This window comes from Haemaphysalis longicornis, unplaced genomic scaffold, assembly GCF_048455015.1.
Source record: "Haemaphysalis longicornis isolate Haplotype H1 unplaced genomic scaffold, Haemaphysalis longicornis Haplotype H1 scaffold_2, whole genome shotgun sequence".
Taxonomy (NCBI): Eukaryota; Metazoa; Arthropoda; class Arachnida; order Ixodida; family Ixodidae; genus Haemaphysalis; species Haemaphysalis longicornis.
The window spans coordinates 220,151,685-220,168,024 of record NW_027526295.1 but is presented as its reverse complement, the minus strand read 5'-3'; the positions used below and the strand labels follow the sequence as shown (position 1 = coordinate 220,168,024).

General features: G+C 44.5%; 1 protein-coding gene across 1 annotated transcript in view; it reads right to left on the bottom strand.

Moving 5' to 3' along the window:
* Window positions 1–242: 242 nt before the first annotated feature.
* LOC144169957 (corticotropin-releasing factor receptor 1-like) overlaps window positions 243–16,340 on the bottom strand; it is a 172,844-nt gene continuing 156,746 nt past the window's right edge. The window contains exons 8-11 of the mRNA XM_077699420.1: window positions 15,340–15,425; window positions 14,954–15,089; window positions 9,846–9,887; window positions 243–6,451 (exon numbers count right to left, since the gene is read on the bottom strand). Of these exons, the coding sequence (XP_077555546.1) occupies window positions 6,176–6,451; window positions 9,846–9,887; window positions 14,954–15,089; window positions 15,340–15,425 (540 nt within the window). The 3' untranslated portion in view covers window positions 243–6,175. The remainder of the gene's footprint in view (window positions 6,452–9,845; window positions 9,888–14,953; window positions 15,090–15,339; window positions 15,426–16,340) is intronic.

The following is a 16,340-nucleotide window of genomic DNA, read 5'->3' as shown; positions in this document are numbered from 1 at the left end:
GCTTGTAATTTTTAGTTGTTGCGCAAACCTCGCTTAGTACTAGGAAGATGCACGGGTGCATTGCCTTGCTTTTAAGCGTTACACTGACCTCTTCGGGCTGCCAGTTTAAGCAATGATCCGCCCAACCACAATAATGCAATGGAGCTTGCTGAGCAGAAATCAGTTCTAATGATATATATATATATATATATATATATATATATATATATATATATATATATATATATATATATATTCCCTTCCCAAGGGTCGAATTGGTCTGATATTACCCAAAAGCAAACATTAACATTGCAGTAATTGTAATTGTTTTTCGAAGTGCTACTTTCATTTCATTTATTTTGCTCTCGGGGTCGTTCAGGCGGTACAGGGAGTAGTGGGGCAAGGAAACAAAAGATGAGTACACAACAAGGAATGAAAGGGTAAATAACAAAGATTGTTGAAGGCAGAATTGAATTTCTCCAGTTCACGTGTAAGAACGATGGCGGCGAGAAGGCTGCTCCAGTCCACACTGTTTTTCGGGACGAATGAGCGAAAATGAAGGTTGGTGTTGCTACTTGGCACACCTACTTTTAAACGATGGTATAGGCGGGAGGAAATTTATGCTGGGGGGCTGAAAAGAGACTCTTTTAGAATTTTTTTAAAAACATTTTGTGAAAAAGGCACAATCGGGAAATGCGGCGTCGAATTGTGAGAAATGGAAGCTTTAAAGCTTTTTTCATCAGTGAGGCGCTAGCTGTTCGGCGTAGTTGTGTAAAATATAGCGTGCAGCGCGATTCTGTACCGCTTCGAGGTTTACGATTAATGAGTCAGTTTGTAGATTCCACACCGACGAGGTATACTCGGATTTGGATTTGGGCGAACTAGCGCTTCGTAGAGGAGAAGGTTTAGTGAGCTGGGTGCAAGTGCCAATTTCTGGCGAAGAAAACCAAGCATGCGATTTGCGTCACTTGTCCCATGTTCAATGTGCCTTTGCCAGGAAAGGTTAGTAGTTATATGGACGCCAAGGCATTTATAACTGTTAACGGAACCTGAAGGTACTGCGTTAAGTAAGTATGTGGTGGCTGTTGTGCTAGATTTTCGTGTTATTCTCATTGGCTTCCACTTACGAATGTTAAGTTTTTTAATCAAGTGTCACACCAGTTAGATATGTTATTAATATCATGCTGAAGAGAAGAGACATCGGAAGGGATGCATATTTCTCGATAGAGTGCACAATCGTCGGCGAAAAGTTTTGTATGTGAGGTAATAGACTCCGGGAGGTCATTAATATATACCAGAAAAAGAAGAGGCGCAATTACTCAGCCCTGCGTGAACCCTGACTTGACTGGGCAAGGATTCCAACCGTGATCTTTAGTTGTTATATACTGGGTGGGGTTATGGAGGAAGTGTTCGATCCATTTTAAGCACTGGTTTCAATATTAAAGTTTGCTTAGTTTCAGAAGTATTAAACGGGGAGGAACAGTGTCAAATGATTTGAAAAAGTAAATAAAAATACATTCAACAAGAGAATAATGACCCTGAGCAGAAAACAAGTCATTAGTAAAGGCAAGCACTTGAGTTTCGCTCGAGTAGTATTTACGAAAACCATGTTGGTACTGGGCAAAAAAAAGTTACTTAGTAATAAATATATAAAATTAGCAGAAATAATATGTTCTAGAATTTTGCACGGGGTCGAAGTTGAGGAAAGTGTTCTGTAGTTCCGACGTCAATGAAAATTACCGGCCTTGTGGACTGGAACAACATTCCCAACCTTCCAATCGATGGGCACCGCGGCACACAGCAATGACAGCGAAAAAATATACGACGAGATTAAGGAAGAGGACACTTGCATGATTTTTAAAATTTTGTACTTTATACCGACTACGCATGTTGAGGGGGAAATTTCAGCCTTATTTGTCTATTTAGTGACGCCCTCCCAGTCGATGATACTAGAATTTATTCGTGGCTAGGGAAAAGTACGAGAATCCGGAAGGACAGAAGGAGATGTATTAGTGAAAGATAACGAGGAAGTGTCATTTAGATATTTGCAACCCTTTTCACGTCGTATCAGATAAGTTGCATCAGTTTTAAACTAATATCGCTTCCAGCTCTCCTTTCTTGAAGACATGCGAAAATTTAGTTGGATTGGTTGATATCAGTGAGGCAAGTGTGCTATGAAAGAAAGTTTGCTCCGCTTTGAGGAGAGCCAGTTTGTATTCTGTAGCGACTGACTGATAAGCGGTCCATCTTTTGGAGGAGTTGAAATATTTGCATTTACAGAAGATGCGTTCTTTTATATTAAGCAAACGTGGCAAGAAAACATCAAGCAGAGGGGACATCTTAGATGTCACTCGAACCAGAGGGATATATTTCTCTGTAAAGGTCGTAACTTTTGTTTGGAACTGCGTCCAGTTGTCATCAAGAGGGCGCTCCCGAAATGAGGGGGAAATTCATCTGAAAAAGAAGCTAATTCATCATTGATGACCTCGAAATTCACTTGTTTGTAGTTTCGAATTAGTTTGTGCTGTCTAGGAATGCGGGGTAAGCGGTATGACATTGTAAAATGAACAGCGGCGGGGAAACTTATACCGGAACGAACAGTTATTAATGTGGCAGTTTCAGGTCTTGTAGTTATAGCGAAGTCAAGAATGTTGGCTGTAGAACAAGTTACGCGAGTGGGTTCTTCAACGAGTTGGGACAAGTTAAAAGTTGAGTTACTTGTGTTGGTTACCTGTGTAACTGAGGTAACTGAGTTACACTGGTAACTCAGAAGACTGAGAAATTACACGGGTGACTGAGAGTTACCTGTGTTAATTGGGTTTTCATGTTCACGCTTATCTCACTCGGTCTCAGGGCATTAGCATGAGGCGCTATTTCTATACGTTTAGTTGCTTCGATCGCAAGAAAACATTTTTTCTTCTCGAAGTTCTCTATGCCGGCCGTGCCGCGCGAATGAGCAGATTTGGATTTGCAGAGTGCGACGCTGGACGTGCTTGTCCATGAAGAGACGCATGTGGGCACGCAAAATGGCGTATGGTGAGAGTAGTTGACAACGGAGACTATTCAAGTCCTGATGTGAACCGAAACTGATGAGAACTTCACATGGCTTTATCTTATTTTACCGTTAGAGAATGCGCTCTATATTTCCTGTCGGTGTTCAACTCGCCTTTATTAGTTTCCGTTGGCTGTTTTTGTCTGAATTTAAAAAATGTAACGTGATTTATATTAGGTTCTTTTTCCCCCGAGTCAGATATGTCTTACACGCCAGCGAGAAGAGGAGAAACAGGGCTGCAATTAAATCTGCTGATAGGGAATTTCAAATTTGCGCTGAACACGCCAAAGCTAACGCGTGAATTATATTTTACCAAATCAGGAAACAAAAAGAAGTGGAAGAAAAAGGAGATCGAAGCCTTAAATTCAGCATAACCATCATAAAGCGGTGCACACGCGTGCTGTATTAAGCTCGAACCGCATTACCTTCCCTACGTACTTTCGTCCATTATTCTTCTGCCAGGCCTTACCCCGTACTTGATGGGCTCTTAGAAATAAGCCATAAAATGGTCTTTGTGGAAATGGCTCGACAGGAAGCATATTCAAAGGGAAACGGCCAATTAACTATTCATTACCTCGGAATCTACGAGTGCATCAATCTCTCTCTGAAATTCAAAGGAGAGAGAGAGATAGAGAGAGAGAGAATAAACGTTTAATAGAGCAAACGGTGGTGGTTTTTTTCTTACCATTTTTCTTACATTCGGCTTGTGAGTATTGTGCGTTAAAACTTTTATAGCTCGAGGCCTTTTTAGGAGTGCTAGGTTTTAATTTGACCGTCGCACAGTAGCACATAGCAGTCGGGAGCACGGCCCGTATAGAGCTCGAACTTGTCGCTGAATCCGATTTGGCTGTTTCTTAAGCTCTGTATAAGCCCCATATCGAGTCATCAAAAAAGCACTAAAGCCAGTATTTCTCTCTTCGTGGCGATCCTCACAGCCAGCTAACATGTGTACGGAGGCCAGAAATTGATTGGCAACGCACAGTGTTTCCTTAGAGGCAACGTAGCAGACCACTGTAATTGAAACGCGAACTTCTTATATCTTTCTTTCTTCGTTTCAAAAAGGCTGCTGCTCGCATATGTATACATATATACATTCATTACCTGTCGCGCGTATGTGTGTATGAATGCAGCAAAACACAGTGCTTAAATTTATACAGTTGGTTGGGATCGTGAGAGCCCTATAAAAGCTGTTGGGCATTGATCGGTCATTCGCATATTCGCAGACAAAATACCGTCCGTTTTCCCCGACCCCAACATATCGGCACTCACTTTAGACAGCGACCTCTTTTGCATATCACGTGAGAGAACAAGATTAACCCGTTGATATAATTTATCCGACATGCACACGGAGAACAAAGCGAGCCGAGGAGGATATTTACAAGCTCAGAGAGCATAACCTTTCACGGCAACACACCACTTCAACACGTGACAGCAGGAAATTCCAAAAATGACGTCATATGTATCTTAGAACGGTGCTCTGAGGAGGGTGTCCCCCGTATTTTGCTCCGACCAGTTCCGGAGAAGGCTCTTCACGATCACTTGGGAAATGCAGATAAGACAGAGAGAATTAACAACAACAAGAACGGATATACAGTGCTCGTATGTACACAACGCATCGTCGTAGCGACTAATGTACGAGCGGAACGCTCGTACACAGGTGCAACCCGACAGGCCACGCAAAAAATACGCCATTCATCAGGTTACACCATACAGTATACATTACGCGTACACAGAGAAACCACGTCTTTCACACGCGCAGTTCGTCGGCCTACTTTGTCACCACCGCTGGTATTCTTTCCACAGACCTCGGGAAGGCCAGGCTTTGGCTTGACTCCTAGACATTCTTCTTTGCCACCTGTTACGAGATACCCTCGAATAACCTTTTCGTGCTTTCTGGATGTCTTCTGGTGGCTAACTGACTAAACGCCACGTGAAAACGAAGAGAACCGAGCGGCGATGCTCCAGGTGCAGTTCAGGTATGGTTGTCAATACAAAAAGTCAGACTGTGGAGAAGAATCATGTCAAAAATAACTCTAATATAAATGAGAAAAAATGTATCACTGCTAACATGTGAAAGCAAGGTACGGCGTCCATAAGCATACGTGGATGGTTGTGTGTTATGACTCAATGTATGTGAGCAAATTTACCGTATACCAGTTAAAGACCAGAGACAGTGCTTTGCGCTGAAACACCTGTTGAGCCAGATTCCCCATCGCACATAGACAAATGTACACAAAAATAGAAGACACAGCGTTCTCGCGGGCGTGGCAACAATGAAATAGAGCGCTGAGTCGGAGACGTAAGTTACCGTCTTGTTCCCTTGACAGCCGACACTGAGACCGCGGTTACAAGAATTTATGGAAAAGTACGACTACTCTGGACTCAAACAATAAATTCCGGTTAGCCATCTTCCTGGTCGGAATCCAGGTAATTGTGGCCTTCGCTGTTACGATAGCGGCAGCGTACAACAAGCGCCCCGCTACATGACATACGGTCACGTCCAATAACTTCGAACGTTCTTAGTTACTCCTGGCTGACAAAGTATAGCTACACTGCGTCAAATCTTGAAACGGTTCTAACAATCAGTTCGATCCCTCCGAATACGGTTGCATATCTCTACTAATTACTCATGAGCTCATCAAGCCGACACAAACTAAACATCTAATCTGCAGTGAATCGCATATACAACAAACTGACAATTATGTGGAATAATTAGCTGGACATCCCGCTGTGGCATATAGGCAGTTTGCAGCCTTTTGTTCACAAATGTATTGCTCTGTGTAGAAAAAAAAATCATATCTTTAAGCGTTGTGGGAAAGACTGAGTAGCTCGCTTACTTTTCTGTAAGCCTACCGCAGAGCAAAGCAAAAAAAATGTCCATGGATTGGTTTTTCCCAACTTCAACTGAGTTCCAAATAATCGATATAAGATAATAACCTTATATCTTCCTTCTCAGAGGTAACCGTCTGAAGTTAACAAAATGTCGCAATTTCTTCCCCCTGAGCGAGACAAAACTACCCGGCTGTCTACTGCTTATACGATGGAGGTAGAAACATCCGGCTGGTAGTCAGGTTAGCGGACCTGTCTTGGAGAAGAATAATAAGAAGCGTTGACGGGGGGCCGTATATGGCGGGGCGTTCTTCCTTAGAAGTAGCAGTTCCTCTCCCACTTGATGGGCGGCTGCGTGTGCGGGGGCGCCACGATGGAGGCCAGCGTCTCGACCTCGACCTCGGAGTACCGGCGCACGGTCGCCTTGCGCAGCGGCGCCACCTTGTGCGCCGAGACGTGCAAGTCCGGCGCCAGCGAGCTGGCCTCGCAGTAGGTCGAGTAGCTCTGTGACATGCCCCGACCTCGCGAGTAGCGGTTCGGGTTGCGCCGGATCATGGCCTGCATGTACGCGTTGCGCACCACCGTCTGCACCTGCGAGGGATCGGAGAGAGAGAGAGAGAGATTTATTTTTGAGCCTGGGTTTATGGAAGGGGGGCAAGAATGAAGATGACTTATATAACTTAAGAACGAGAAACTTTACTCGCTGGTGAAGCGTGTCGTCATAACGGCCCAGTGCACGAATGTGAGCATTCCCGCAAATGTCGCCACAATAGAGAAAACGCCTTCCATAATAATGCCCATGAAGACGAAGGCGAGCGTTTTCGCACCTACTGCCACCATTAATGGCTAGGCTCATGTATTTCAACATTACACAGCGCACAGGTAGCCATGCTCACACTTAAGGCAAAGTACAAGTACATTGCCCAGACTCGCTGTGTTCTTCTCATTAAAAATACTCACTGAATTGGTTGTTACAAAATGGACGATAAAAATGGGAGCCTAGTACAGACGAGCTAATTAAAAAGAGTGAAAAGACAACGTCTCCACCCCCACTACAAGGAGCGGCCTCTTATGTGGTCACACGGTCGAATCTGCCACCAACCGCGGCTTAGTCGCCATCAACGGATCTAGTAACGTTGGCCAGCAAGGAATGATCGGAGCCTGCTCGATTGATGGTAGTTTCCTATAACATGAACACATCTGTTTCAAAGCGCTCGATTCGTTCTCGTTTCGGGTGAAAAGTGGATTCGCGCCATTACAAAACACGGTGCCTTGGAATTCCGGCGAACTCGTAGGAGGGGCATCTAAGGGGGAAAACCCAAGCGGTGAGAGGATTGCGACAGGACAGAACGAAACACGCATTATAGAGGATAGGCGAGCGCGTAAGCGGGCGAATTATGGTGCAAAGGAAGCGCTCGGGAAACATACAAGGAACGCTCCTCAATACATTACGATTCCCTAATAGGGCCATTCTGCCTCGATTTGTTTCCCCAAACACGTCTTAACCGGGTACAGCGATGCGCGTAGGGCGTATGCCTTCGGGTTAGAAGAATGAAAAATTGCAGCAGGCTTATGTGTCCATGCGAAAGAACCATCCAATTTTTCAGCGAAGCTGTTATTTCGACTAGCGTCTCTAGATGTCTAGAAAACGCCCTTTTCAAGCACTGCCAAGTGTCCTGGAAAGCCAGCGAAACTGGGGGGTCTTAATCACTTTTTCTTGGACACCAAAGAAACTATGTATTCACTTTGTTGAACGCATACGTATAATGCTTCAGGCTGCTAGCACGACTAACTTTTTTCCAGAACAGTAATGAAGTCCCTCCTTTTAAATTTTGCCCGCACATCAGTGACCGGGTAAGACCCAAATTTCATGCACATCTGAAATGCGCGCCGCATTCAGTTCTTTCACCAGAGCGAGCAATCATCCTACGCCCTATGTAATACCTTTAAACAGGGTGAAAACACGCACCAAGTACTTCCCCCAACAAGCCTAATCAACCTACAGGCCTAAATCTTTCCCCGCACATCACCCATGACATTCCCTGCAAATCCTTGACATTTAAACTTGCTGCATTATTCCGTTCTCCCACGACCCGGTAAAACAAGCAGTAAACTGCTGCGGTATACACCGCAGTGTCTGTAGGCACTTTCGGGGGCTTCTAGTTGCGCTAACGTCATCGTCAATGTCATCAAGCTATTTACGTCCACTGCAGGACAAATTCCTCTACCATTGCCTTCCAAACGTAACCGGGTCCATTGTTTGATCCCAAATTTTCCCACTTCTGCTTTTCTGTAAAAGGACTCCCAGCCCGGGCACATCGCATGGCTAAAGTTACTGCGTATTCTAGACTGCAGAGAACGCTGTGAAGGGGCAAGTCCAAGAGTGCCCTGCAAAGGTTGTCCGATGTGCGACTACGTTGCCGGCCTGGCTCGGATTTCGGGGTCTCCGGCTGGCCGTAGAGTCTCGGTGCTACGTGACACTCTTATTCACCCGCGATTCGCTGAACCCATTGGTCATGCGAGGTGTCCTGACTCGGATGACATTGTGGCTGTACGACTTAGCGGGGTTATCGAACCGTGGAAACAACGCTCAGCGCTCTGCGATAGTCGATGAGGGACTTTTTTTCGCCGCGAGGTTAATCCTACCAGGATCAAATACCTAAAACCTCTCAATATTGATGGATATAGGAACCTGGCGGCAAACGCGCCACGTCTCGTTTTTAGTTCCTTGCATTCCGTTCGAGCCGACACAGCTTGAGAAGGGTCGAACTGCTCGCAGAAGTTTCACACTTCAAGCAGACGCTTACGAAATGTCGAGGTCGACAAAAAGTTCTTTCTAATAAAACAAATACTCAGCCGGCATTTGAGATTGATTAGCATCGTGGTATGGACGAGTTCGGGTGGGGATAACACTTAAAGCGCGAGGATTACAGCATGGATAATACGGTATACTAACATTGAAATCGCTTAGTGTTTGTACAGGTTGCCTTTATTAACTTGGGTTGTCGGAAGAGAGAAACTACGTCTTTACGCCGTTAACAGAATATTGCTGTCACGCACAGAGCAACGTAACACCCCGGCCGCCGTTCTGTCGCTAACACCACATGACTTTCCGGTGCTCCGAGTCCAACGTACAGCAGCGCAAAGGCTGCTTCGTTTCACAACCTCTCAGTAAAAAGAATGTTTTGGTTGAAGCAGAATTGTAATTTCAGTGAATCGCAAGGCTGAGCAGTATGATTTCACGGGCCATACGGCAGAGACGGAATACTCGGTCACTGCTTTTTTGAAAGCCCTTAAATTTTCAGCTGACTGAATAAATCATAGCATTATTGGGCATCACCTGATTCCGAGCTGGCAAAGCAAACGGAATATCCTAATTTCCCTTGTCATTTGCTCCCTGTAATTTGGTTTTACTTATTTCCTTTAGCCCTTCACCTGCGAATTGTCGTTAATTAAGAGCCAATATTAATTAAGCAATGAATAATTGCGCGCCAATAGAATATGCCGGCCTTCAATGATTAAACTTTCCCTCATGGCTAGACGGTGCGACATGTATCGCGCAGCGGCCGTAAGCCGGTTGGCCGTCTATATGTTCCTAAAGAGGGCTGCGCTAGAGATGAAAGCAAACTAAAAAAAGCGGACACAAGAGGGCCATGCATTGTTTGTGCGTTTGCTCTGTTCCGCCATTTTTTCCCCCGTTTTTTCTTCTTGGGCCTTGTTCTGAAGGCATGCGACTTTTTTTTTTTTTTTCCGCCGACAGCACTCCGGAAAACTCTCCGGAGAGGTAGAGAGGCAGGTTATTTGCCGCGTCAATAAGAGGCTTCGTGTGGCCCCTGACTCACGCAACGCTGTATGTCGTACATTTCGTACCACGGTGGCAAAATAAAGGTTTTGTGCTTGCAACAAAAAGCACGAATGGTATCTAACATGACGCGAGAGGAGGGGTCAAAAGCAAAAATGTAAGCGTGACAACCGCACCACTTACCTCCGAATTGACGAAGCAATAGAGGACCGACACGGACAAGCCCTGCGTGAAACAGAAAGCACGGCGAAGCATAAGGGCACTTTGACTGCTGAAACACGGTCGGCAGATAGCAAGAAGGAAAACATTTCTCGAAGGAGAAACGAATGCGCGGAATCGCGGGGCACAGCAGTCTTAGTTGTGGCTCAAACGGAAAACAAAAGTGTCTCACTTAAAAGATTAGAGAGCGTAGGTGGTCAACCTATCTGCATCCAGGACTGAAGTTTTGTCTGCTACAGAAAGTACTATTGTTCCGACCAAGCTGTAGTTTTTACTATGTCGGTAATTCCTTGATAATTTCAAAGTCTGAATTTCGGAGACCGAAATATCTATATTCGCCTTTCGAACGTTGTTAATCTAGCGCCAGGCTTGGACTCGTACCTTCTTTCTCGAAGTGTGCTTCTTTTTATTTTTTTGCGCCACAGCCTCATCGCATTAAGAGGAGACGGTAATGGAACGGTTTTCATCTGTTTGCAGTTCAAAATTAAATACCGGTAATAATATCTGGAGTAAGCGGGGCAGTCAGTTATAATGCTGGCTATGTAAGACGAGTCATTATAGCTATTTCCCTTCGATTCCTTGTGAGAAGGCGAAAAACAAATGCGCTGCCTACATGAGTATTGGAAACGTGCTGAAGCGTGCTGAAAAATCTCAAGGTATGTTTATATCAAAGTAGATTCCGAAAGTGGCTTTAATATGCTGTAGTGGTATTTACAATTTTGCCTATTCTCGCCGCACGAATTGAACACTTTTACAGAGAGTATTTGTTCAGTATATAGTGCATTCCCTTGGTATCGAGTTTAGAATCATCGGAGAACTCAATATTTTAGAAGCAACGCAAGCTTCGTCTCATGAATTGATTAATCAGGTCTCAGTTTATTCCCGATAAGTTCCTTTTCACAAGCTTAGAATTTTCACATTGAAGCCCATAACGTCGCTGAAGCATGAAATGACCTTTTCATTAAGCTTTCTTTTACCGTTGGTGATTTGAACTCTTGTCTTTGATATTTCTTCGTGAATGGCAGTGATGATGCCTATGCAGGGTTCCTCATCAACCATAATTAACCTTTAAAGAGGCCGGGTCAACATCCTCAAAGAAATTCGGATCTTCCATTCATCGTAACTGCAAGTTGATAAGTAAATGGTTACCCGCCACTGCGGAGCGTCTAATTACCCGCATCGCATAATTGTTTCTCGGTCGACCGGGAGTCCTTGATTTCCAGTATTACAATTAATTTCACAGGTTGTTGAAATCCTCAAAGGGATACGAACAAAAATAAAGTGGGGCATACAAAAAGAAAAAAAAATATCTTTATTTTATCCGCCCTAATTTGTCTGTTGCAATTGGAGTTCGCTCAAGTAAACGCGATTAGTTTGGGGATGCCGACAACCACGGCCGACTTATATCCTCGCCCCGATTTTTGTCGTTTGTGGTACTTTTACTGCGACGGCTCCTTTCACACCGTAATGAATGACTAATGGGACTTAGAAGAGCTCCTTGAGACTTCGCAAATGCACGTGTAAGCTATCGGCGGCAGCTCGCTGTGCTGTGGTCCTTGTTTAAAATTTCGTTTAATCATGTCAAGAAGCCAAACAGTAGCAAGAAAAAATTAAAGATTTGGTTTGTAACTTTTACTGTATAAACAATGACGACGACTCCGATTGAAGGCATTTTTTTTAAATTGCCAGTAAATATTATGGTGCCCAGCTTTTAATATTAGTGGTATTGTTGCAAGCCGAAAAAATTCAGGGAATCTTGTACACACGCGGAAGTCTTGAATGACGAAGATGTTGTAGGGGATCCTTGACGGACACACAATTGAGTTTCAGTATCATTGTGGTTTCTTGGTTGACGTCGGTGGCATGGAATTTCAATGACCTTATGTTGAGCAAGGCCAGAGTGAGCTCGTCCTTGCGGTGGACATTTTTGTGCGGCACTCTGCAAGCGCGACTTATCGTCTCTAGCGGATACTTCGCACGTCGAGCTTCTCGAAGCACGGCGGCATCTTACTCGGCCGTGCGACTATCCGCAGCCGGGTCATGTGGAGTCAACGATCCCCTGCAGCAGCTTCGACATTTAGGTCACGCTCTCAAACATCAAGCATTACTTAATGCAGCCTAACCACCTCAACCCGGCCTCATTTGACCTAATATGAAATAATCTAACATACTATAACGCCATCCAATCAACAGAACCGATCATAAAAAACAACCGAATACTAAATACTATCTCAAGTCAAGGATATTTTGATCGAAACTGCAAAAACAAGAAAACCCATAAGCGCCCAGGAATCGAACTCCGGCACTTTCTACCACGAACTTAAGACGTAACCGCTCAACTGTCATACCAGGCCTTGCACACCGCGCCATCCTAGCCTTAAAAATACACGAAATCCGTAGGACAGAACTTTCGACACGCGGTTCTTCGAAGAGTCGCACTTGTGGTGCTGTGTTGAAGACGTGGCAAACGAAGCCTACCCCGGACGGAAACTAGCTTCACATTTGTTAAAAAAAAAATCCTCGGCCATCTCCACTAACGTGAAACCTGGGGAGGGGCGAAGCATGCAGTGTATATGTGTATTCTCGGCGCCTTGGCGCTTTTGTCCACGGAGATGAAACCGCTACGGCGTAGAGGTACACAGCTTTGCTGTAGAACTCTTGCGTCTTTGAAGCACGAAGCGTTCTAACGTGGGGTGTTGGAAAATGAATGTCCCGGTGTGTTCCTTTAGTACGCGTTTTTGCTGACGGAGAGGAAACGTTGTAGTGCGAAGCGTTGGAAAACGAGTGTCCCGGTGTGCTATTTTAGTACGCATTACGTTCTAGCGCGAGGCATTGGAGAACGAGTGCCCCGTGTTTTTGTACCGGGACTATACGAGATGACAGAAGACGCCGACAGCCCGATCCCCTGAGGGGCTTCGCCCCTAAAACAGAGCCCAAAAACAGGAGGTAAAAGCCAAAGAGCTCATAGAATGCGAAAAACAGGAGAGGTCACTGGTGCGAGCGCTGGAATCTCTTTTCTTCTTCACCCCTGTATTTTTTTTTGTTCTGTAGAGTATTATGCGCTATTATTCCTCGATCCACGAACCAACTATATTGAAAAGCTCCAGGCGCCACGAAACGATCCGATAAGTGTCACATAACTCAAAAGTTATTCCAAACAAAAAGATGTTCAGCTTAGAAGAAGCGTTGTGAGGGCTCCGATAATGCAGAACAAAAAAAAAAACCAAGTGAAAACTCACGGGGAGTTCTCCATTCTTATCGGGAACTTCGCTCTTCCCGTGTTTCCTGCTTTCTCCCCAGTGTAATCTTAGCTTTGCATGTAGGAGCTTGATGTGTAAGCAGTTCACCACGCTCGGGCTTGCTTGTATAAACACTGGGCCAAGCTTTTTGTCGACAGCCACGAGCACAGCTAGGCCGAGATAAGCAAGCTCCGCAAAGGGCAGCTTCAGCATCCCGGCCCTCGATTTACTTAGGTTATAGCGTTTTAGGCCACACGTCGGAAACTTCCCTGAACTTGCGCGGTGTGATTACGGGTGCGTCCGTGCTTAGCGGCCTAATTCTCGGGATAAACCCCCCGTGCACAGTGGGCCGCCTGTTTTTCGCTTCTAGCGTGAACATGTACTCAAGCTGCTTCTCAAAAACATGGGATTTGAGCCTGGACATCCAGTACAAACGTAATCGTTAACTGTATTACTATGAGTATCGAAACATCAGATTAATAAGTGATTGAATATCAAGCTCATGAATTAGGGCTCAAAGCTTTTTTTTAGTTGCCTTCACGCCTCTCACAACATTTCAGTGAGCCAGTAGGCCTGGGCCGAGAATTATATGGACGAACAAGCAGCCTGTATCCGCGCTTAATTTGTGATTCGTTTGTCTGTGTTGCCTTCTTCTTGAAAAAAAGTAACATGTCGTTATGAAGCATTGACATCCCTTGCGCGAAAAAGGCCCGTTTTTCGGCTGATTTAAACCTCGTATTTGGTTATAATGGGACTGCATTTTCTATGCCTTTGAATGGTGCCAACAAAAAAGTTGAGTAAAATAACGAAAAAAACGATAACTAATATTCGCAAGGCTGCTCGATTCCGAGCGTTACCTCTGTAAAAAGCAAGAACTTAATGACTAGGAGGTTACTGCTCGCTCTCGACGAGCGGCCTTCAGTTTTAGCAAGCAATAGACAGGAAAAAAAGCTGTTTTTGCCGAAAAAAAATAGCACTGATGCATGTTTCTTGTAAACTTGAGTCTTCATCCATTTCTGTAAGACATTTGACTGCGTAACCAATATTTGTCTTATTAGGAAACCAGTGTCATTCCGATATTCAAATGAGGAGTTTAATGCCGCTGTGGGGTCTCATTTCGTACAAAAAAGCAGCGTGTCCGGCCGAGAGAAGCCTCTGTGACCCTCCGTGTAGCAGCTACAACACGCTGAATTGGAAATAAGTTTCTGCGAAAAGCATCAAAGTCGGCCGTCAGCCAGAGACCTGTTTGCCTTTGACGTCGTTGTCTTGTCTTCTCAGTTGGATGATCCTGATTGATGAAGAAAGTTAAACCCGTATGAGACCTCAACGAATCATTCGCAATGGCCACTGTCAGCACCGTTAGAACTGCTAGAGCACGTTGTCGGGGCCAAAATGGCCGCAGCCAGCATTCTTTTATCTGTGCGGATAGCTTGAAATTCCCGCCGGAGGCTTAAAGGGATGCAGAAGGGTGCTCTTCGGAGTTTTACTTGGCCGAGTTGTGCACTTTAGTCCGGGTAATTTATTCTTTTGCGTCTATGCCGTTCGCAGACACCACACCAATCGCCGTCCCCGTTACGACGTCACACTGTTTTGAAATGTATTTTCATGCTATTTCGGACTTAAAAATTCCGATTTTCGGCTATTCATCGCGTGAAAATCAACACAGTTTTGTTTGATCACTACCAGGTTGTACAAGTTCTACCTGCTAATAGTCCGCTAAGTCAAGACATATGGGACTTCGTAGTGTGACGTCAGAGCTGACGTCAGAAGATCGATTACTAGCTCGATAAACGCTACCGCGTTTAGTGATGTGAGTGCACCTAGCACAAGTACCTGCGATGACTGGAGCAGCGCGTTGCAGATTACATAAGCGTTCTCGAAGTGGGCGTCGTCTCGAGGATTGATGCAGAAGAAGAGGTGAGGGATACCCAAGAGGGGAAACAAGAGGGCGGTCGCCTTGGATACCTTTCTGCGAGGAGAGAAGAGCAAAACTAAATATACACACAAGGCACGCAAAACGATACAACGCGGGAAAGCAGTAATATATACTGTTTAGAAGGCTGAACAGAACCGTCGTAGGAGCGTACTGGGGAAACCAGTTCACTGATAGGCGTCATTAAAATCACTCCGCACACTACTGTTATAACAACATCTTAATAAGGAACCTTCAGTTCGCTTACACATTTATACAGATTTACATGCGTGTGCTTTCTTCTTACCTGAGTTGCATGGTCTCTATGGAGGTGTTTGACTGTAGCTTGGTAAGGAGGATGCGGATGATGTTTATCAAAAACACCGTGTTCACCTGCAATCGACATCGAGGGAGAGTGAATACATAGATAATAAACCGGAAAAAATTTCGGATATAGCGATCGACGTGACCGAAAGAAACAAAATCCAGCTATCATTGAACAAACTGCAGTCTCGCGATTGCCAGATTAAAAGAGATCGAATCCCGCAACAGTGAGACAAGTTTGCCCAATGACAGCTGGATTTCGTTTCTTTGTCACTTGGAATTGAGAAATATGGTGACAAGAGGTAGAGTGAGCGAAGGGGCCAAAGTTGTGGTAAAATGAAGGAAGAAAATTTCATAAAGGAGGCAGCTGAGGGAACTGTTGCGTTGTAGCAAAAATTAAGAATATATGGCGGGGCACCTTGAGAAAATTTACGCAAGTCATTCGCAGTAGCTTGTTTCGGCAAAACCACCGACGTCTTTCCGAATTCGCTGTTTTGGCAGTAGACAATTTTAGTCTAAACCACAAACATTAAATTGAAACTCTACTACTCTCAACATGATTTCAGGTTATAAGGTACAAATTGAGGGCTAGGGATTAGCTTACACTGGCTGGGCTCAATAACATGCACTGAAATATTGACACATGGGTGATTTTTGATCGTCTCCACGAGGAAAAAAGCTACAGAATGTTTGAGAGTTGTCTACTAAAACACAAGTATCTTTAACGTGGCTTCTGAGTTTTCCCAACCTTTCGTTTCCTTGGGGGTATTGAAGGAACCTGACAACCCATACGGTGCATTTTTCTCTGTTTTTTGTTATCGCACAAGGGCGCTACATTAGATATAAGATTGTGATTCCCTGGAATCACTTTAAGTGTTGTCTTTCTTTTTATGTTCAATGCTGTTTTATTTATTTATTTATTTATTTATTTATTTATTTATTTATTTATTTATTTATTTATTTATTTATTTATTTCGCTAACAG